Below are 24,495 nucleotides of genomic sequence, written 5' to 3'. Positions count from 1 at the left end.
CATGTGGTATATAAGGTGTATAACATCCTCCTGTGTTACATCCCCCAGAGTACATGTGGTATATAGGGTGTATAACATCCTCCTGTTGTACATCAACCAGGATACATGTAGTATATAAGGTGTATAACATCCTCCTGTGTTACATCGACCAGGGTACATGTGGTATATAAGGTGTAAAACATCCTCCTGTGTTACATCCACCAGGATACATGTGGTATATAAGGTGTATAACATCCTCCTGTGTTACATCGACCAGGGTACATGTGGTATATAAGGTGTAAAACATCCTCCTGTTGTACATCAACCAGGATACATGTGGTATATAAGGTGTATAACATCCTCCTGTGTTACATCAACCAGGATACATGTGGTATATAAGGTGTAAAACATCCTCCTGTGTTACATCAACCAGGATACATGTGGTATATAAGGTGTATAACATCCTCCTGTGTTACATCGACCAGGGTACATGTGGTATATAAGGTGTAAAACATCCTCCTGTTGTACATCAACCAGGATACATGTTGTATGTAAGGTGTATAACATCCTCCTGTGTTACATCCCCCAGAGTACATGTGGTATATAGGGTGTATAACATCCTCCTGTTGTACATCAACCAGGATACATGTGGTATATAAGTTGTATTACATCCCCCAGAGTACATGTGGTATATAGGGTGTATAACATCCTCCTGTGTTACATCCCCCTGAGTACATGTGGTATATAGGGTGTATAACATCCTCCTGTGTTACATCAACCAGGATACATGTAGTATATAAGGTGTATAACATCCTGCTGTGTTACATCAACCAGGATACATGTGGTATATTAGGTGTATAACATCCTCCTGTGTTACATCAACCAGGATACATGTAGTATATAGGGTGTATAACATCCTCCTGTGTTACATCGACCAGGGTACATGTGGTATATAAGGTGTATAACATCCTCCTGTTGTACATCAACCAGGATACATGTGGTATATTAGGTGTATAACATCCTCCTGTGTTACATCAACCAGGATACATGTGGTATATAGGGTGTATAACATCCTCCTGTGTTACATCCACCAGGATACATGTTGTATGTAAGGTGTATAACATCCTCCTGTAGTACATCAACCCGGATACATGTTGTATGTAAGGTGTATAACATCCTCCTGTGTTACATCCACCAGGATACATGTGGTATATAAGGTGTATAACATCCTCCTGTTGTACATCAACCAGGATACATGTGGAATATTAGGTGTATAACATCCTCCTGTGTTACATCGACCAGGGTACATGTGGTATATAAGGTGTATAACATCCTTCTGTGTTACATCCACCAGAGAACATGTGGTATATTAGGTGTATAACATCCTCCTGTGTTACATCCACCAGAGAACATGTGGTATATTAGGTGTATAACATCCTCCTGTGTTACATCCACCAGGATACATGTGGTATATAAGGTGTATAACATCCTCCTGTGTTACATCCACCAGGATACATGTGGTATATAAGGTGTATAACATCCTCCTGTTGTACATCAACCAGGATACATGTGGTATATAGGGTGTATAACATCCTCCTGTGTTACATCAACCAGGACACATGTGGTATATAGGGTGTATAACATCCTCCTGTGTTACATCGACCAGGATACATGTGGTATATAAGGTGTATAACATCCTCCTGTGTTACATCCCCCAGAGTACATGTGGTATATAGGGTGTATAACATCCTCCTGTTGTACATCAACCAGGATACATGTAGTATATAAGGTGTATAACATCCTCCTGTGTTACATCGACCAGGGTACATGTGGTATATAAGGTGTAAAACATCCTCCTGTGTTACATCCACCAGGATACATGTGGTATATAAGGTGTATAACATCCTCCTGTGTTACATCAACCAGGATACATGTGGTATATAAGGTGTATAACATCCTCCTGTTGTACATCAACCAGGATACATGTGGTATATAAGGTGTAAAACATCCTCCTGTTGTACATCAACCAGGATACATGTGGTATATAAGGTGTATAACATCCTCCTGTGTTACATCCCCCAGAGTACATGTGGTATATAGGGTGTATAACATCCTCCTGTTGTACATCAACCAGGATACATGTGGTATATAAGTTGTATAACATCCCCCAGAGTACATGTGGTATATAGGGTGTATAACATCCTCCTGTGTTACATCCCCTAGAGTACATGTGGTATATAGGGTGTATAACATCCTCCTGTGTTACATCCCCCAGAGTACATGTGGTATATAGGGTGTATAACATCCTCCTGTGTTACATCCCCCAGAGTACATGTGGTATATAGGGTGTAAAACATCCTCCTGTGTTACATCCACCAGGATACATGTGGTATATAAGGTGTATAACATCCTCCTGTGTTACATCCCCCAGAGTACATGTGGTATATAGGGTGTATAACATCCTCCTGTGTTACATCCCCCAGAGTACATGTGGTATATAGGGTGTATAACATCCTCCTGTGTTACATCCCCCAGAGTACATGTGGTATATAGGGTGTATAACATCCTCCTTTGTTACATCCCCCAGAGTACATGTGGTATATTAGGTGTAAAATATCCTCCTGTGTTACATCCACCAGGATACATGTGGTATAAAAGGTGTATAACATCCTCCTGTGTTACATCAACCAGGATACATGTAGTATATAGGGTGTATAACATCCTCCTGTGTTACATCGACCAGGGTACATGTGGTATATAAGGTGTATAACATCCTCCTGTTGTACATCCACCAGGATACATGTGGTATATAAGGTGTATAACATCCTCCAGTGTTACATCAACCAGGATACATGTGGTATATAAGGTGTATAACATCCTCCTGTGTTACATCCCCCAGAGTACATGTGGTATATAAGGTGTATAACATCCTCCTGTGTTACATCCACCAGGATACATGTAGTATATAAGGTGTATAACATCCTCCTGTGTTACATCCACCAGGATACATGTAGTATATAAGGTGTATAACATCCTCCTGTAGTACATCAACCAGGATACATGTGGTATATAAGGTGTATAACATCCTCCTGTGTTACATCGACCAGGGTACATGTGGTATATAGGGTGTAAAACATCCTCCTGTTGTACATCAACCAGGATACATGTAGTATATAAGGTGTATAACATCCTCCTGTGTTACATCCACCAGGATACATGTAGTATATAAGGTGTATAACATCCTCCTGTGTTACATCCACCAGGATACATGTAGTATATAAGGTGTATAACATCCTCCTGTTGTACATCAACCAGGATACATGTGGTATATAAGGTGTATAACATCCTTCTGTGTTACATCAACCATTGCATTGACTTAAGACTCAGGTGGTTTAATTTATGAAACTTTATAAATTGACTTCCAAAAATGGGGTAGACTTACTTTCCAATCCCCCTTCTTTAATTCATAAAAAAATCCTACCGTTAGCCTTTGTCCATACCAGTTAAGAATGATAGGCAATTGCCCAAGGTTGCCTGGACCCAAAGACCCAGGTTGTTAAATTATGGAACGTTTTTAATTGATGTCTAAAGTTAGGGTAGGGAGACTCTACCACCTCCGTTCTTGAGTTCATTCAAGATTTTCTACGGCTAAGCTTTTGTCCACACTAGGTACAAATGATAGGCATTACCATAAGGTTGCCTGACCTTTAGACTCAGGTGTTTACATGCCACATTTTTTTTATTGGTATCATATGGCTTTGAAACTTTGTAAACTGTTTTATAATATACTAAGCTTAAATCATGCCAAGTTTTATCAGAATTGGTCAAGTTTTAGGCCCCTAAGAGGTGCATTTCAGCAAATTTTGAATTTTTACTTTAACAGCTTCTCTGAATGATCTATTGGTAATAATTTGTCAAACTACATGAGAAGAAATGATTTTCACTTTCATTTGATAGAAATTTTGTGAAAAAGTCACTTTTCAGGTTAAATGACCAAAATGTAGCTTTTTCACTTTTTTCAATATTTTTGCAAAAACAGCATGCTTAATTTCTCTGACAGGTTTTTTCTGATATCTATTTGTGTTTGTGGTATTTATTTCAGTTGTTTTACTCATTTGTGAACTCTGAACACAAAAAAAAGTAGATAAAAACATAAAAAGAGTGCAAAATGTGCTGTTTTAATAGTCTAAGTCTAACGGTCAGTATACACAGCAGGTGAAATGTGAAGTTCTATGCACTTAAAAGTTGTATTCCTAAATAGATTGCACTGAATCTATACCAGAAACACTTATTACTGGTTGTTTAACCATTTCTGTTTAACAGACTACCTTTATTTTCTTCTGTTGGATAGCTAGTGGTTAAAATATTGGCCTTTTGAGGCTGAAATTTCATTCAGGTTTTAAACAGTAAAGTTAATAAACTTTGCATCAGACCATACTGTCTACATATATAGTTGATAGTGACAGTCTTGTTACATCCAGGCTCCATGTTTTGTCATATCTAAGCATAGATTTAAGCAAAAAGAAGCATATCTCCATCTCCCATATCATTTATATGCTTTTTAATATGCAAATGCGGGGAATGGCCTAAATTGACAACCTGTTTTTTTAAGCTTGACATTGCTAAAGACTTTTTTATCCACATGTGTTATGCTATTTGAAACTTATATTTCCATTAAAAATACATTTATAATATGTTAAAGTTTTTTTGATAACTTAACAACTTCAGAAAATTGTGGTTAGTGAAAAATATTACATTTGATATAAGACCTCACTTTATTTGAAAACCTCTATTTTTTGGCACAGGCTCATATAAAATGAACTTCTGGCCATTTTTCATAAGTCTGATACATGAAGTACCCCTACAGAAAAAAAAGTTGAGGGCCAGTTGATGGCCATGTGGCGGACAGTTGAGGGTGAGCTGTTCTAAACAAAATAGTTGAGGGCTAGGTGTTGAGCATCTTAGCTCAACTCAAACCTGGCCAAGCACTGTATGTTTAATAGATGTCGCTCAACTGGCCCTCAACTGAAGCTTGCCATTAAGTTGAGGAATAAGTTGAGCAATTGATCTTTGGTTTTCATATAGTTAAGCAAAAGTTGAGCATTCAGACTTTGAAATTTTTGTAGTTGAGGAAAAGTTGAGCATTCAGACTTTGAAATTTTTTTAGTTGAGCAAAAGTTGAGCAATTAGAAATATGACCTGGTGATATGAATGTTATGTGCCATCTGTTTTATCTGTCTTTAGTGCAAATGGACAGGAAGTATTATTATTAAATGTACACAAAGTTTGAGGCAAAATTAAGGGAAGCACATGTATTTATACATTTTTCTGTATTTTAACTTTTAATAACTAAATCTTTTACATAAAGATAAAAAACAAACAGTATTTCTTTTATTATAATTAAGATATATCAAATATTCAAGAAAATATTACATGTTTTTCGTCTTCTATGTCATCATTACACATGAAACACATTCTTTCCTCTACATTATACAAACAAAACATTACTTAATTACATTGTTTACAGAAGCTCCCATATCGCCTTAGTTATTTCTGTGTACCTGAAAATTTGTACTAAGGCAAACTGGGATTAATTTTATATAATTATTTTGACAGCTAAGGCGAAATGAGAATAAACCATCAGATGATGAATTTTCAGTTTATATATATTAAGTACGAAAATGTCAAATTATAATGTAATGAGATTTTGAGCCATCTCATTGATCAGTATGCTACATAGTGCCCCCAAATGACCAGTATAAAACTATCCAGCAAGAGAGAAAAGGGATAGGTCAATATAAGAAACCTTAGTAACAAGGCAACTTCAGTTCAATTTCAAATGTCAGAGGGAATATCTTTTTAAATGTGGTAGGAGTACCAAAGAGACAACTCTCCATCAAGACACAGCGTAGTTAAAGTAAGCAATAATAGGTTATAATACAGCCTTCAACACAAAGGCCTGGCTCACATTGGACAGCATCCTACTAAGGGCTCTCTTTAGACCCAAAACACTGTTATAAAACAATTTAAACAGGAAAAAACAAATAAGGTTCACGTATTGCATTTCTGAAATACAAATAATGATTAATTGATTAAATTTCTTCACAATTGCATTTGAACTTCTAGATTGACTTTTAAACAAACTTTATCTTGCTTTCAATAATCTGCATAAAGAGTTATTTCAGACCCGTCATCCTTTTTTCATGATATTCCAATAGCAAAATCAGGGGAAAGCAAGAAAATTTTACTTTAAAATTTAATTTTGAACAATGGAGGACTGAAATAAAACAAACCATGTGCTGATTACAAAAAAATAATCAACTGGTAGAGGAAATCATAAATCAGCTATTAGTTAATAAAGTGTTAACTGTCATGGAAATTATAATGAAAAATAAAATAAAGGACAAATTCACAATAAAAATATTGTATTTTCTCATTATAAAACTTTAGTCACAACTTTATTTTGATGAAGGTGATATGAAATTTTACATAAAATTTAAAAATTTAAATGAGATCAGAACACAACCAACTTATCAATCAATTGCACTTCACATGTAAGCACCAAACATCTATTCTGAAATTCTTTTTTTATCATTTGTTGTATCAGCAATTTTGCAAAACATAAAACCTTAAGAGCTCAGTTTTACAACTATAAAATACAGATGTCTAAAAAATTATTTGGGTTTAATTTAACTTGGATTTACATAATTATCTCCCTTGAATAACATAAATTCAGTGGGACTTTTTTTCCAAAACAAATAACATAACAAAAAAAGATACTTGCAACACTTTTGAAACATAGTTACAAAATCAATAATTTTCATTAATTCAAGTTATAAAAATATAATTTACTACAACCATTTCATGCCAATATCACAGATTATAAAATTTATCATTTACAAATGTATCAAAAAGTTTTCATCTTTTGTTGATCTCGTTGAAATTGTTCTGCTTGTGCATGATACATTTACAAAAAGACTTGAATCTATAGTATAAATATAAAGTCTTGCAGCAGCATTTCAGCAACAGCACTATAGTTATATCTGAAGCAAGTAGGTATAGGTGAACACTATATAATACTGGTCACCATCTTGGCATGTCTACACACTGAGAAAGGTAGGGATACAGATGACAGTGAACTGTTTTAAATCTGAAAAGAAATGAGAATAAGAACACAATCTCGAGATATACTAGAAAATTTCAAAATATTGCTGAAACTATTATTGGTGTTTTTCATCATTTCTGTTTTTAACAAGTAAATGAGATGCACAGACCCTTTTGTGCTTTTTTTGTTTTTGAATTTACCATTACCTATATATATTATTATGCTTTTTCAACTGATAATGTTGTTTTCTTCCATTTTTATTAAATTTTAATTATTTCTAATACTGTTGATGTCATTTTCATGATAACTGTAAGATCAAAAAATTATTGCGTTCAGTTTTTATTGTAAATTGAAACGAAAGGACAAAACTAAACATTAAATATAAATCAATTGCTTTTAAAAAGCAATTGTAAACGGTCTTTCCCCCCTTTGAAACATGATTGTTTGTTATGTGTGTGCGTGTTTGTTTGTTTGTTTGTTTCTGTAAGGGGTCTATATTATTCTGGGGAAGTTTCATGTTTAGTTCGGAAAGTTTTTTTTTATTTCAGGTCCAGCGCGCGACTTCTCGCACCAGATTGAGGAGACATCACGTGACGTGGGTTTATAATAACGAAAACTTAGTATATTTATTCCTTTTTAGGTGGGGACGTTGAATAGACAACATGTATAGATACGGAATGTACACAATGTCATTTCTTTTGTCATTGTAGGAAATTGACATTTTGATCACAGTTCACCAGCAGTGCATGTTTTGGATTTAATTGATCCGGTGTAACTTTAATACACATTTAAGGATTATTTTCTGATAATGTACATTTTTCAGCACCTGTTTGTAACACAGATTAGTATTTCAATCTAGGAGCAGACATTTTATTGTAGGATTTCACTGAGATGTACGGACCTAGCAAGCGATTTTTTCGGCATTGCAATTTCTTTTCTCTAGGAAAAGTCTTGAGAGATATCTGCACCACGTTGTTTTATAAACTTTTAGTACATGTATGCCCTGCTGAATGCAAATTTTGGGGTCCATTAGACTTGTAGTTTCAGAGTATAACTGATAACAAACATGTGGATTTTTTTTTCAGAAGAGATGTAAGAACAATATTAAAAACCAATTGTTCAGAGAACCATTGATGGTCTTTCCACTAGTAAAGATCTTTTTTATATGAAAATATTAAAATTCGGTTTTAAATGTCAATTTTAGCGTCAAATGACAGCTTATTGAACACAGATTCCAAAAATGTATGGTTTCTATACAAAAAGATATAAATAAGGAGATCATTTTTTACTTCCGGTTTAAAAGATGTTACTTTCGATATGTTTTGATAGTTTACTTGACACTGATTCCAAAAATAGATGGTTCTATATACTTTTACATTAAATTAGTACAAAAAAACGGCTACTTCCGGTTTACAAAAGGTCACTTCCGGTTGGATTTTTCAAGGTCACATTGCTTGCAACCTTTTGCCAAAAGTCCCATGGCTTTATATGTATATATAAGAGGAAAAAAGCAAAGGTCAAAATCTAGAACGTTAAATTTACCTATGACCTTGAGCTCAATTTCAAGGTCATCAACTAAGGACCTTAAATCAAAAGACTCTAGGCCTCTACTTTATATTGTTAATGAGTTAATGAGTTATATTACCATACAACCATACAACTAATATTAGATATAAAAGGGGGCAAAACTCGCATTAAATGTTACGTAAGTAAAATTTACATGTTACGAAATAAGAGATAACAAGCCAAAATCAAACATTTGATCATGAACTTGACCTTTGACCTTGACCTCATTTTCATACTTTTTGACCAAGGGCCTCAAATCAAAAGACTGCAAGGGCCTCAAATCAAAGCTGTGCCTCTATCACTTATGGTTTTCCAGTTACAAATTTATTTCACTTATTTCAATACAAAAGGGGAAATTACTCTCACATGGGGTATTCGTAAAGCTTCGGTCAAAATAAAACGTAACATCCTGAGGATATAACGAGCAATTTTGAAAAATAAATTTGTCGCTTTCTTTTACAGTTGCGGAGGAGATCTGATAACAAGAAAAACAGTGATTGGGGAGATAACTCTTACAAAGAAAAGTGTTTGGTTAAACAGGGTGAGTTTCAAAAGCGTATAGACTGTATGATCTCATATACAAAAAAAAACAGCTGCGCCATGAGCGCATGATACGCCCGATGTCTTATGTGGAAGTCTTATGCAATAATCATAAATAGTTTATGAGAAAGTTTTAAGCAATAACCATATATTGTTTTAGAGACACGGCGGAACATGTGAAACCCCCCCACCCTGTTTTTTTTTTACAAAAACTAAATATTACCAAAATAAAATTTTGAATCAAAACCAAAAAGTATACAGATCTTTAGATTAATATATCAAAGAAGTGAGTAAAGTTTTAAGCAATAATCATAACTTATTTTTGAGATACGGCGCGACATGTAAAAAGCCGTTTTACAAAATACTCAATAACTCAAAAATGAAATTTTGAATCATCACCAAAAAGTATACAGATATTGAGATTAATATAACAAAGACATGTGTAAAGTTTTAAGCAATAATCATAAATAGTTTTTGAGATATAGCGCAACATGTAAAAAAACCCTCCCCCTTTTTTACAAAATACTCAATAACTCAAAAATGAAATTTTGAATCATCACCAAAAAGTATACAGATATTGAGATTAAAATACTAAGAAGTGTTTAAAGTTTTAAGTCATAATCAAGAATCGTTTTTGAGATACAGTGCGACATGTGAAAAAAACACACCCCTGTTTTAGTTATAAAGTGCCGTAACTCAAAAAGTTTAAATCTTATTTTCACCAAAAAGTATACAGATCATTTGACCATCATAAGAAACATCAATATTAAGTTTCATGAAATTTGGATAAGTCGTTCTCAAGTTACGGTGCGACGTGTTGACGCCGGACAGACGGACAGACACTGGACATTTGTATATCATAATACGTCCCGTCAAAATTTTGACGGGCGTATAAAAACTAAGCGATATCTTTTGAAACATTTTTACACCGCAAGAAAAAATTAGGCGGAAGAAAAAAAAAAAAATAAATAATCAGAACAAAATCAATAGGTCTTTCCACACGTAAAGGTGGAAAGACCTAATTATTGCAATTTTAAATGAACGGACAAAAATGCAACATTGATTATTGCAATTTCAGGAAACGCTGCATACAGATATATGTAGCAGATATTAAAATGTTAGTTATTACTATTGTGATACTCCCCCAATTGCATTATTCAAAACCTCATTTCTGAATTCAAAGCATCAATATATCTCATTATATTGAAAAGTTCAGAAAAAGTTTCAAAGGGAGATAATTATATAACTCATATACAAATATAAAACTTGATACTACATCGAGGCACAGTAACCATATTTTGTAAATATTGTAGAAACTGATTTTATGTTTACCTTGTTGGATCGTTTTCATGGCTGTACCCTTTTACATCTATCACATTACTGTTAAAATAACTTAAAGTCAGCTGAAAGAAAAATACAACTGCTGCTATTGACTATGAATAATTTGTCATTGTATAATGGCAAAATTTGTTTACAATGACAGAACAGTTCAATTATTCCTAATTAGCTGTATTGCTCATCATAAAATTAAATCAAATTCATTGAAAAATTAAAATAAAAATATGATTTTGATTGACAACTCCTTATTTTCTATAGAATTTCTGTTGTTAATGTTAGAGATCTTTGATAGTCTCTGATAATTTAATCACAACTTTTCACCAAGACTTTGCACTATAAGTTCTGATTGATTTAAGCAATTTCAATTGATAGTTCATAGAGTGTCTTTTAATGTTGTAATATTACACAACTGTCTTAGGTAGTGTGAAGGTTTTCATAAATTGTAACTTTGATGGAGAGATGTTTTATTGGCACTCATACCACATCTTCTTATTTAGAAGTACTGACAGTAATGCAACTTTATAGAAAATTTCATTGATCTATCACCAGATGTTCTAATTTAACTACCTTAAGCAACAAACTCAACAATTATTGACACTGCTAAGGATGACGACGCTGCTGCAAGAAAAGCAACGAGTGTGTATGATTGCTGTCAGTGACTTTGGTGTACATACCTGATCAGAGAGTTAATGCTGAGGAATCCTATGTAGTCCCTCTAAGTGGGAATGAAATTCTTTAATTTTTGTTAATGGCACTTTCAATAGATGATCTGAAAAATAAGATGATATTTTTTTTAATTATTTAATTTTGCATGTTTGAATACTTCAGAAATCACCATACTAGACATCAATATTATCTTGCAACTAAGCAAAACTATACAGAAAAGACAATTTTGAATTCAACAGCTAGTCTAGCAATGTATATATTTAGCTTATTTCTGTAATATTCTGTAATTATTAGCAAAAATGTAAAGGTAATGGAAGAAACATAGATATTGCATTCTGGTCTCATGTTAAAAAATAATAATACTGTAAGTTATGGAAAAAATACCATAAATAAAATACATGAATATATGCTCATTATACAAATAACGAAGTACTTAAATCTGTTTTTATTGAAATTGATTTATATTTTAACGTAAATTTAATTTCAGTAATCTTTTGAAGAAGAAAAAATCATTATATATATGCATTACACATGTTACAAGTTATGGTTGTTGAAATTCAAAAAGAAAAAAGAAAAAAGAAAAAGAATTTCAAAATTTCAGAACTGTTAGATCATGTTTAATTAAATGGAGTTTAGCAAAGAAAACATGATAATCAGTTTAAATTATTAATTATAGATGGAAAAAACACCACTTATGTTAACTAGAGGCTCTTAAGAGTCTGTGTCCCTCACCTTGGTCTATGTGCATATTAAACAAGGACACGGATGGATTCATGACAAAATTGTGTTTTAGTGATGGTGATGTGTTTGTAGATCTTACTTTACTGAACATCCTTGCAACTTACAATTTTCTCTATCTATAATAAACTTGGCCCTTTAGTTACAAAAGATAATATTTTGTAAAAATTCACAAAAATTTGCTAAACATTATTGCTGTTTACAGTTTATCTCTATCTATAATAGTATTCAAGATAATAACCAAAAACGGCAAAATTTCTTTAAAAATTATCAATTTGGGGGCAGCAACCCATCAACCTGTTGTCCAATTCATTTGAAAATTTCAGGGTAGATAGATATTGACTTGATAAACAATTTAATCCCTGTCATATTTGCTCTTAATGCTTTGGTTTCAGAGTTTCAAGCCAAAATCTACATTTTACCCCTATGTTCTATTTTTAGCCATGTTGGCCATATTGGTTGGTTGGCTGGGTTACCGCACACATTTTTTAAATAAGATACCCTAATAATGATTGTGACTAAGTTTGGTTATATTGGTCCAGAAGTTTCAGGAGAAGATTTTTGTAAAAGATTACAAAATCGTATAAAAAATTATTAAAAATTGACTTTAAAGGGCAATAACTACTTATGGGGTCGACTGATAATTTTAGTCGTGTTAATTTATTTGTAGATCTTACTTTGCTGAACATTATTACTGTTTACAGTTTATCTCTATCTATAATAATATTCAAGATAATAACCAAAACAGCAAACTTTCCTTAAAATTACCAATTTAGGGGCAGCAACCCATCAACTGGTTGTCCGATTCCTCTGAGAATTTGAGGTCACATAGATCTTGACTTGATAAACACTTTCACCCCATGTCAGATTTGCTCTAAATGCTTTGGTTTCAGAGTTATAAGCCAAACTCTACATTTTACCCCTATGTTCTATTTTTAGCCATGGGGGCCATCTTGGTTGGTTGGCTGGGTCACCGCACACATTTTTTAAACTAGAAACCCAAATGATGATAGTGGCCAAGTTTGATTAAATTTGGCCCAGTAGTTTCAGAAAAGATTTTTGTAAAAATAAACGAAAATGAGGATGACTGACGACGACGACGGACGCATAAAGTCATTAGAATGAAACCAACTGAAAAAAGCATGTATCAAAAACTTTGAAATCATTCTTTTTCATTCAAATATACACAAGTGTTTCTTCTTAACCATGTTAACCTAATAAAACTAAATACTTTCACTATTCAAGCCTAATAAAATTGACAATATTAAACTGAATTTGAGGGCAGATATATCTTGACCTGATAAATACTTTCACCCCATGTCAGATTTGCTCTAAATGCTTTGGTTATAAGCCAAACTCTACATTTTACCCCTATGTTCTATTTTTAGCCATGGCGGCCTTCTTGGTTAGTTGGCCCGATCACAGGACACATTTTTTAAACTAGATACCCCAATGATGATTGTGGCCAAGTTTGGTTAAATTTGGCCCAGAGGAGAAGATTTTTTAAAAGTTTACCGAAGCCGTAAGACGACTGAAGCCAAGTGATGGGAAAAGCTCACTTGACCTTTCAGGTCAGGTGAGCTAAAAAGTAAAAAAAAAACATTCCCCAAACATCATTTATATCTAAAAGAAGCAACTGATTTTTACAATTGACGCAAAATATAATGGCATATTTTCTTGTGGTGTACAAACATAGATAAATGTAAAATTCTTTAAAAGTATAGATTATTTAGATGGTGTTGAAACATACAGAATTCTTGGATTTCCTGTTTAGCAAATTGGAAAATATGTGTAAATGGATTGTCGATTAAAAGATTTATAAACAGGTAATTTTTTTATAAATGAGTGCAAGTGAGTATTAGAATCTACTGGTACCCTATTAAAATTATTCTACCACCAACTGTACCAAGGATTTCAACTGGAGTGTTTACAAAATGCAATCATAATAAAAGTATTAAAACCTTTTCCAAAGTTAAAAGACAAAAAGATCCAAAATAAAAGAAAAGCAGTCCCACTTAAGTTGAAAGAAGAAAGGATCCTCTCAAAACAGGTTGTAGAGTAAAAATAAGACATTTCAATATTATTAATCATATACCCCTTAGCTTTACATCTAGACTGGGATCATATTCTGGTATCAAATTCTCCTGTTGCACACATAAAATATATTTCATTAAAATATGTAGTAGTTTTCAATTTTAGTCATGACTTCCCTATCTGTTCAATGATGATTATTTTAGAATGATGAAATACATGTAATGATAAAAAAAGATAATGTTAAAGCAAATCACTCAGGTACTATAGAAACATTTATTTTTGTGGATACCAATTTTCGTGGATTGAAAGAAACTTTGCCTTTTTTTTCATTATATTCAATTTTGTGGTTATTGCTCAATTCTGCATAAAAGCCTAAAGAAAATGTTTATATCTTTAACTTCAGGTTAACCTGTATCAATGAAATCCACAAAAAATGGTAAACCACTTAAAATAATGAATTCACAGTAACTTAATCATGTAAATAGTCAAAGTATGAGACACTGCAGAATAATAAACAAGATTTCAGTTGAAACTATTAAAAAAATAAACAACAAATGAACAACATGCAGTAAATTGAAAATAAAGCAAACATTAAATTTACAGACATAAAACACATGATAAACAACAGCAAACAACTTCACTGTCAGCAGACTTACTATTCTTTTTCCTGTTCTAATAAATTCAATAACACATTTATATTTAAATTCATATTTAGACAATATAAATATTTAAATTAGAAAAGTGTCCAAGAAGTTTGTACAGTATCACAGTGTCTATACAAACAAATTTTGTATGGTTTAGATGAAGAATTTCTTATGAATTTGTGTTTAAAAGTTTCATTCGTCCTGTGTTGATGTTTGTGCCTTTTCTTAGTTAAAGGTATATTAGGAACTTTAAGCTGAAGAACAGCATTAAATACATGTGCATGTCATTATGTTCATAATCAAACTTGCCAAATTTCTGTTTTAGAACTGGTAATTTAACCTAATTGCTATTATTTTGCAATTGAGTGTCAGATAGAATTGAGAAATGTAAGTGATATTTTCTGAAGATAGCAAGTGTATTTCAATTTTAAAGTATTATTTAACAACTTAATAGACAATTAGTTTTTAAAATTGATCGGTTATCATATAAACAATGATAATTTGCAAGCAAGCTTCAAAGCTATTCTAGATTGCAATATGCAGCGTTTTCATCCTAAATTGAAAATTATTTTGAAATAAAAAAAGAATGTGTCACGAATGCCCCATTCATGCTTTGCAATTTTCCAATTTAAAAAGAGGCATTTCTTTAGAATGGCAAATGACTCACTACCTAAAATTTGTGTTTTTGTTCTTAGCATTGTGTAAGAGTTTCAGAAAAATTGATGAGACAAACTAAAGTCAGATAGCATATTGTCATGGAAAGCATAAAGGACATAAACGGTTAAAAGGGAAGATTCAACTGATGGTGCATTCATAGGCTTCACAGGCCAACATTATTTTCCTTGTATTTTAAATCTGTTAGAGTATTTTTTTATTTTTTTTTTGTACTTTTAATATATGTCATCATGGTCATGTATGTACAGAAATGAGAATTATTGATTTTTTGAGACACTTACTTATGATATATCCCACAGTACAGTCATCTGGTAACCTTATGATGTCTCCTGTTGTCATTATCCTTCCTCCTCTGAAAATATAAAGTTAAAATTAAACATACTAAGAATGAATATCTTTTTTTATGGTGATCATTTAGTCAAATCGACGATCTATGTTAGAAAATATTTTATAGATACAAGTCTTAGTCAAATAGGTAGTAGAACGTCAATGGAACAAAATTTGTCACAATGTTTGACATGAGTATATGAAGCTTGGTGCTATATATATATATATATATATGTGAAAGCATGACTTAAAGTTGTTCATAAAATGACAGAAATGTGTCATATAGAGGTAAATCTGAGTATCATATTCCTTTGAAACAGCAGTAAAATGATAAATGTACTTTAGTCTGGTTACTGTCACAATGATCTTCAAACATCTTTAAGAATCTCACCACTGAAAAATTCTTATTCCAATTTTTGATGGTCCTAAAAATTGATCCATACAAATAATATTTAAAGGTATATATCTTACCCAGCATGTGGTACCATTTTATCAGCTAGACCTCTGCTTATACAGAAACCTGCACCTCCAGTTGCAAACCAAAATGCCAACTTTTGCTGTAATATAAAGGTTTTATAAATAATCTACCATACGGGACATATAGACTATACATGATGATAATCATCCATATATTTCTGTTTTTAAAATGTTGGATTGCTTAAAGCTTTGTAAAGCTTTCCCAATTTAATAAACAACATACTGATTTTTTTATTAGATTTCACATAGATCTAATTTACTACACATAAGGCTAGATTTCAAGTTTAAAAATATGCGTGATTTTCATAGTCATTCTTGGTTTTAGTCAACTAACGTCAATACAAGTTCAAACTAAATTTTAAATCCAAGCAATTCAAAAGAATATAAAAGTGGCAATATAATTACTCCTGGGTTAGCTCTGTCTAGTACTTCCATTGGATGACTTATACTTGGTATGCCTAAATACCAGTCATCACTGTGGTTATACTGCTGCAGAAACCCAACTAAAGCTGGTACATTCACATAGTTATCATCATCTACATGACAAAACCACCTGCAAAATTTTTAATAAAGTGTTAGCATATTGTGTTGTAGATAATAGTTACAAAATGCTTTATTTGTTGTAGAATCATTTACATGACAAAACCACCTGCAAAATGTTTAATAAGTGTTCATATTGTGTTGTAGATATGTTACAAACTGCTTTATTTGTTGTAGATGTGTTATGTGTTGTGAATAAAAGCTACACAATTCTAATGATGTGTTATATGTGATGTAGATAAAGGTTATACAATGTGTAATGTGATATGTGTTGTAGATAAAAGATACACAATGTGTTATGTGTTGTACAAAGTTACACAATGTGTTACTGTACATGTACATGTTGTATTGTAGTTAAAAGTTGCACAATGTGTTGTGTACATGTTATCTGTTAAAAGTTACACAATGTGTTGTGTACATGTTATCTGTTAAAAGTTACACAATGTGTCAGTGTATAAACTATACACAATTTGTCACATGTTGAAGATACAAGTTACACAATGTGTTCTGTTTACAAAATGTCTCACTTGTTGTAGAAGAAATTTAAGTCATACATTATGTGGAATATTTTCTTTTTTTCTTCCGAGGTATTAATTGTCTGTGCATTTTGGTTATCCCTGTTCTCCTTTTTGTCGAGCCTTCGACTTTAGTCGAAAAAGCTAGACTAAGCGATCCTACATTCCGTCGTGGTCGGTGTCGTCGGCGGCATTCACAAATATTCACTCTGTGGTTAAAGTTTTTGAAATTTTAATAACTTTCTTAAACCATACTGGATTTCTACCAAACTTGGACAGAAGCTTGTTTATGATTATAAGATAGTATCCAGAAGTAAATTTTGTGAAAATAAAATTCCATTTTTTCCGTATTTTACTTATAATTGGACTTAGTTTTTCTGCGGGAAAACATTACATACACTCTGTGGTTAAAGTTTTTAAAATTTAAATAACTTTCTTTAACTATCCTGGATTTCTATCAAACTTCGACAGAAGCTTATTTATGATCATAAGACATGTAAGACAGTATCAAGAAGTAAATTTTCCGTATTTTACTTATAAATGCACTTAGTTTTTCTGCGGGAAAACATTACATCACTCTGTGGTTGTAGTTTTTAAAATTTTAATAACTTTCTTAAACTATCCTCGGTTTGTACCAAACTTGGACAGAAGCTTGTTTATGATCATAAGATAGTATCCAGAAGTAAATTCTGTAAAATGACAAATCCATTTTTTCCATAATATTTTACTTTAAATGGACTTTTTTCTGCCAGGAAACAACACATTCACTCTCATTTTTTTAAATTTTGATAACTTTCTTATACTATTTTTTATTTGTACCAAACTAAGACAGAAGCTTGTTTATGATCAAAAGCTAGTATCTAGAAGGACATTTTTTTAATATTTTGTACCTGTGTATCTGTATTTTACTTATAAATGGACTTAGTTTTTCTTCCAGTTAACATTACATCCAGTCTGCAGTTAAAGTTTTTAAAACATTTATTAGATTCATAAACTATCCAGGATTTTTTATGGAACTTGGACAGAAGCTTCCTACAATCCAAACATGGTATCAAGCAGAATATTTTTATTGATTTTTTCCCTCATTTTTGTTGATCCTGCAATTTACAGCAAAAGTAGGCGAGACACTGGGTTCCGCGGAACCCTTACAAATTTTTATGTATATTTAGCAGAATTTATCAAGTTGAAATGTGAGCTTTAAGTATTTGGTAAACATGGAATTGATGACTGATTGACTTCAAAATGTATCATATGCATGGTACCACAAGTTCACATGATTGATTTAATTTTTGTTGCTTAATATTCAGTGGCAAATATTTCATTCATGTTCACGACGAGAAAAGATTAACAATTAATACAATCGGGTTCTGTTAAGAATGATGTCTGGGATGAAGGTGAGTGAAATTTGGGCTATCACTGGAAAATGCAGGTATATGTAAATTGATTAGGGACAGATATTTTGCGCAGGCTAAAGGACACCCAACTCTGGCAAGCCTTGAAGGGTTGTACCGCTTGTCAGAAGAAGACCCAAGTGACCGTATTCCTATCCCCCATCCAACCTTAGGGTCAAACAAGTTCACATGAAGCTTGATATCAAATTTAAGGGAAATGATAGATAGTTCTTGAGTAAAATATGATGATGATGTCATACATGGCAATAAATATTATCTTCATATAGTCCTAAAATTGGCAGTTTATAATGTTAATTCAATAAACAAAACATTCTTGGAAATAGAATGTTTCAGGTTAGGTCAGTGTAGATGAAACAAATTAATCTTGATTTGCTGTTAATCATTTAGAAAGTTATCAACTTATTTCATCAACTGCATGTCTTAATTATTTCTTTTTTAATTAATATACCTTTTTTCACTTTCCATGAAGATGTCATATTCTCTAGCCATCTTACAGCACAATCCTTGTCTAAAATAGAAAAAAGAATATTGGATCATTTTTGTGGATAGAGTACATGGAGTTCTGCAAATCGTCATGTGGGTTATCTTTTCCCACCCTGATTCAATATATAATACATGATGGTAGACGGTTATTTTCATATGTTTTTGTGCTCAACCCAGTATTTATGACTTGTGAATTTCCTGTAAAATTAAACAATGCACAACAACTGAAAATATTTTCACATTACACTCTTCCTCTAACAGGGAGGTAACTTGATAACCAAAAATGATAAGTTACTAATTATATATAACAGGCAATATGCAAAGTTCAGTGATAGTAAGTTTCTCAGGGATCTTTCTTGTTTTAAAGAAATTAGTCACACAATATTATCAGAAAGTAAGGAACTATACATCATTTGCATGAATTATCAGTAAAATTTTAGGTAAACAAAAATTCACATGACCCTAAGATTTCAGAAATGTAATGAATAAGAAGGTGAAAATTAGAAAAGTGTATTCTAAGTGCAAACCTAAATGTATTAGTCTTTCCTTCCACATCGTTTGACTTCAGCAATACAAGACAGATGCAAAGGAAAATATCAATGTTACATAATTTGATCAGATTTAACTTAGTAAATTGATTGGTGTTGAACACAACTTTCAGCACTTTATTGCTATCGGGTGATGGTCAGATTTTATCGGTGAAGGAAGCCAGTGCCTAGAGAGAACCATGCCACCAACCTTTGGTAGGAAAACTTACAATCCTAGTAATGTGGGACTAGACCTTACAACATCAGTAATCTGACAAGCTAATAGTACAGTAGTATTACTACTTAGACCACTCAGCCGGCGTTTTGCATTTGCGCCGATTTTTTCTTTCATTTGCGCCAATTTTTTTTTTCAACTGCGCCGATATTTTTACAGGTAAATTACAGGTGAACAGATATAAGAAGATGTGGTATGAGTGCCAATGAGAGAACTCTCCATCCAAGTCATGTTATTTTTCATTTATCATTATAGACCTCTTCCGTTAGCCACTTGTACAAATTTAATGAATCACCATGGGGAGGTGGAAGAAGGCCTACAAGATACATTTCCAGACTTTTTCCTTGACCGTACCCATAGTTCTTTAGCCTCCGTGTCTTTTGGACATCTGCCACATGATTATGCTCGTTCTGTGTTTTGACAATAGAATCTGTGGTGACTCTGGCTTTACACGATTTTATGGTACATTTGTAGGATATGTTGTTATGTTTCAGGACATTAACTAACCTTCCAATATCTATGGCCCTCTTTTGGCTCGTTTCAGTGTGCAATATGTCCATCATGTTACAACGAAGTTCCAGAACAATATGAATCAAAATTAACATAAATGAACCAGATTTTACCAGTGGTATCATATAGTATAGTACATGTACAAGTATTAACGTACCTGTAAATCTAATTACAGTGGCATAGCTAGGTCATATTTACGTGTACGCCCGAACCTTGGCGAGGAATTCAAGATACCAAAACGGGTAAATGTCAAACAATTGCTGTAGTGGGTTAGAACTAGGGAGCGAACCGGAATCTAAAGATATACCATTTCTGTCATTAAAAACTCATCAGTAGCAGCATACTTTAGAATCTTAATGGTTTATTTGTTATGTTAAATATTCATGTTGTTTTTTTAAATATATTGGCTATTGGATTTAGAAAAAATGTCAAAACCAGTAACTTTAAAAACATATTCAAAAAGAGCTGTGGGAGTAAAGCACTCAACCAACAAACCCACATATTTTATGTCCAAATTTCGTAAAAGAGGGACGAAAGATACCAGAGGGACAGTCACACTCTAAATCGAACACAGAAAACTAAAAAATAAACAACAAGAACCCAACAAAAAACTAAGGGTGATCCTAGATGCTCCGGAAGGATACGCAGATCCTGCTCCACATGTGGCACCCGTGGTGTTGCTCATGTTCGGTAAATAGTCTTATTCGGTAGGTCACATTCATGAAAGCGAAGGAGATTGTAGTTACGGTGTAAGGACATATCCGATATCATTATTGAAACGGTTATTTCATAACAGTCAAACAACTCGCGATGACGTCCGTAAAATTTACGAAGGGATTATTTCATTTCACCATTTGGAACTCTTGGTTTAATAGCTTCCTTGTGAGCAGCAATCCTCTACCAAGAAAATCATGATAGGAAATCATGTGCAAGCACGCGAATATCATATCAATTGGGAGATATATACCCCGCATGCAGGTGCTGTTGGAATGTTGCAACTTAGAAATGAAAGTTCATAAATTGAACATGTAATAATTCATATTCAGAGATATTCAGGTGCAATATTTGATATCGTAAAAGTTTCTGTTGGACACTGGTCCTCGTCTGGAATGTTCATCGCAAAAGTTTATCAGTCCATGACTGGATTTAGACAAAGTTTTGACAAAGAAATTGAGCTGATGTGCTTCTTACAAGTTCTTTCTATTTTCTGTAGATTTTTTTTTATCAAATTCAAGTGTACGCCCGGGCGTTTTGACGTAAACGTAGCTACGCGCCTGAATTAGGAGCAAACATAAAATCGGCGCAAATGAAAAAATGAAATCGGCCCAAATGAAAGAATGAATATTTTCTAAATCGGCGCAAATGTCATACGCCCCACTCAGCCAAGTGATACCACCCCCATGATTTCATCAACCGCCCTTTTTAATGATGCTGAAACAACAACTTTCTCGAAAATCCTATTTCACTAAACAAAATACTCTAAGAATCTGCGGCTCTTTTTGCACTTCCATAATAGAGAAATATCTTTGTTGCATTATATGTACATTCCTAAATGCAGGTCCTGGGATTCTGAACTAAGTGATGGTTTGTACAGTAATACACTATGAAAAATCTCCCTAGATATTAAACAGTAATATACCAGTGTTGTTATCTCAAATCACCAGAAAATGAGTAACCATCTGTGTTATTGTAATTTACACTAAACCCAAAGGGGTGAATTTTACTGAATCATCCTGTGCGTATTGCACAAGTTATATGTGGGTCAACTGGGATTCAATGACACATAAATAAAATGCATATAAAAGCAGTTTTTGTATCACTGGTTTATTGTTTCAGTTTGAAGACAAATATTTATCATTATCAAATAATTTACCAAAATCTGATTAAGACATAATTGAAATAAAATGACTATTTCAAATGATGAGACTGTCATTAAAGTGAGAGGGTTAGCGCTATACTATCAGGTTTAATCCACCATTTTCTACATTTGAAAATGCCTGTACCAAGTCAGGAATATGACAGTTCTTGTCCATTCGTTTTTGATGCGCTTTGTTATTTGATTTTGCCATGTGATTATCATGATTATGGACTTTCCGAATTGATTTTCCTCTAAGTTCAGTATTTTTGTGATTTTACTTTTTCAAAAAGATTTATAAAGAGATTGAAAAATAATTACAGGCTGCAAGCTATATTTTGTCCAACATTATAGACTAAAATTAAGAAAATTTTAATTCATGACCAACATTCTGACTAAAAAATGTAACAAAATCATCTTCATTTGAGGGGAATAAGTTTAACTATAACGAATGGGCTGACAATATACACAACTTATTTGTAAATCTTGTCATGCTACCCTAAACCTTGGAATAATTCTAAATTTCAGATAAAAAATTTCACACTTTTTTTTCTGAAAACTTGACATCTGTAACTATTGCAATTTCAACTATTTTCCAAGAAGAAAGAAATGACAATACACTGAAATTGTGTTCTCAAATTGCATAAAGAATGTTGATATAATGTAGTTGACATTTCTCTGATCATATTTACATTTCAATCTAAGTACTTACCTGTAATGTGAATCTGCACAAAACGTGTTGATGAAATGATCAGCTTAAAAAAAGAAAATAGAAAGATTATGCTAATAATTCTTTTTTTTCTTCAGACATGTCAGATTTTTATTCTAAATTCAAGTTGGTCTAAATAAAATTATAAGGACAGATATCCCATCAAAGTATACTGTGGATTCAGTATAATCATGATAATTCAAGAGATACACTTTCATTGGATTACATCAGTAAAAGTAACAAGTTTAAATGTTCAACATTGTCTATCGATTTGTATGTAGATGTTGACAAACCACCAGATTGAAATACCCCAAAAAATAAATGAATCCACAGTTCTAAGATCTTTATCAGGTTTATATTGAATAATCTTAAATTAAGTTACCATATGATTACATATATGATAAAAGAAAATCTCGTCATTTTAATTGATATACTAGAACACACCTGTGATATCGCGGGTTCGTGACTGAATTAAAATATATAACTATGTGTAAGCCTTAGGTATTGTCATCTGATAAAGTCATGCCGATTATAAGATACACAGTTTTCTCTGCTTTCAAAATTTTTCTGTTTGAACCCGTCGACCTGGGACTTATCAATTATTGGTAATATTAATTATTAGGAAAACAAAAGGTCCTGGAATGGAGTATTTTTCAATCAACAGTATTGTAAATAAAGTTGAATTCTTTTATTTGCTGTTTTACGTCATGCCCGCTTACTAATTAAAAACTGTACCTGTACGCCTTATTTTAGGTCCAGATTTTTAGTATTCGTATTGTTATCTTAGAAAGTCTTACTGATTAAAATACTACACTAGGGAACAATTTGACAATGATTGAATTTAGTAGTGTCAACCCTGTGATTATAACCTGTATATATAGCAAAATCCTAAATACACTGTTTGGTGGTGCGCCTGTCAAATGCGGAACGTACACATAAGGTAATAGGTAACAGGTGAATATACTATAGGTATCGGCATTGGATTCGACGCGGAACTTGTTAATTATTGGCAATATTAATTGTGGAAAACAAAAGGGTCTGGAGTGGTGTAATTTTTAATCTACACCATTGTCTTATATAAGTTATATATAAAGTTGAATTCTTTGAATTGTCGTTTTTACCCAATGACGGCTGACAATAGATAAGTATCTTTGTTCAATATAGAATAACTAATCTTGTACTATCATTAGACTATACAATTTAAGGGAGCTACCATTTGATTTTTATGGGGGGGCTAGGATGAAATTTGAAAAAAATAGGCAGGACAGGAGTTTTGAGTAAAAAAAAAAGCAGGATGAGACAATTGCAAAAAAAAAAAGTCAGGACGACAATTTAGGTAAAAAAAAGTCAGGATAAACTAAAAAAAAAAAAAGCAGGACCAAACAGAGTGAAAAATAAAAAGGCAGGACAGAGATTACAGCTAAAAAATGCAGGACAAAATTTTTCATCCTAGCCCCCCCATAAAAATCAAATGGTACCTCCCTAAGAATGGTTAATTTGCATTTATTGAAATTAAAACAAAGGATATCTGAAAGATTAATCAAATACAACACTTAAAAGGATGTACCTGTTTATAATTCAGCATAAATTTAAACACATGCATAGGATGTTGTACAATAG

The 24,495-nt window shown here is 32.5% G+C and overlaps 2 protein-coding genes across 8 annotated transcripts in view; both read right to left on the bottom strand.

Moving 5' to 3' along the window:
* Positions 1-24,495, bottom strand: part of LOC143047985 (uncharacterized) — a 291,101-nt gene that overhangs the window by 120,925 nt on the left and 145,681 nt on the right. The window lies entirely within an intron of this gene.
* Positions 5,356-24,495, bottom strand: part of LOC143048010 (fringe glycosyltransferase-like) — a 52,435-nt gene continuing 33,295 nt past the window's right edge. For 4 of the 5 annotated variants that reach the window (XR_012969713.1, XR_012969715.1, XR_012969712.1 and 1 more), the window contains 8 exons: positions 22,879-22,921; positions 19,005-19,064; positions 16,495-16,642; positions 16,084-16,169; positions 15,567-15,637; positions 11,203-11,297; positions 10,523-10,593; positions 5,356-7,129 (listed from right to left, as the gene is read on the bottom strand). Coding sequence is in view for 1 of the 5 variants with exons in the window: in XM_076221448.1 (XP_076077563.1) it covers positions 14,054-14,076; positions 15,567-15,637; positions 16,084-16,169; positions 16,495-16,642; positions 19,005-19,064; positions 22,879-22,921 (431 nt within the window). In the remaining 4 variants the exon portion in view is untranslated. Of the gene's footprint in view, positions 7,130-10,522; positions 10,594-11,202; positions 11,298-14,027; positions 14,077-15,566; positions 15,638-16,083; positions 16,170-16,494; positions 16,643-19,004; positions 19,065-22,878; positions 22,922-24,495 lie in introns of those variants that run through there. The other variant, XM_076221448.1, reaches the window with a different exon arrangement.

The sequence above is a fragment of the Mytilus galloprovincialis genome, chromosome 1, assembly GCF_965363235.1.
Source record: "Mytilus galloprovincialis chromosome 1, xbMytGall1.hap1.1, whole genome shotgun sequence".
NCBI lineage: Eukaryota > Metazoa > Mollusca > Bivalvia > Mytilida > Mytilidae > Mytilus > Mytilus galloprovincialis.
The sequence above is the reverse complement of the archived record's forward strand: the minus strand, read 5'-3'. Positions and strand labels throughout refer to the sequence as shown.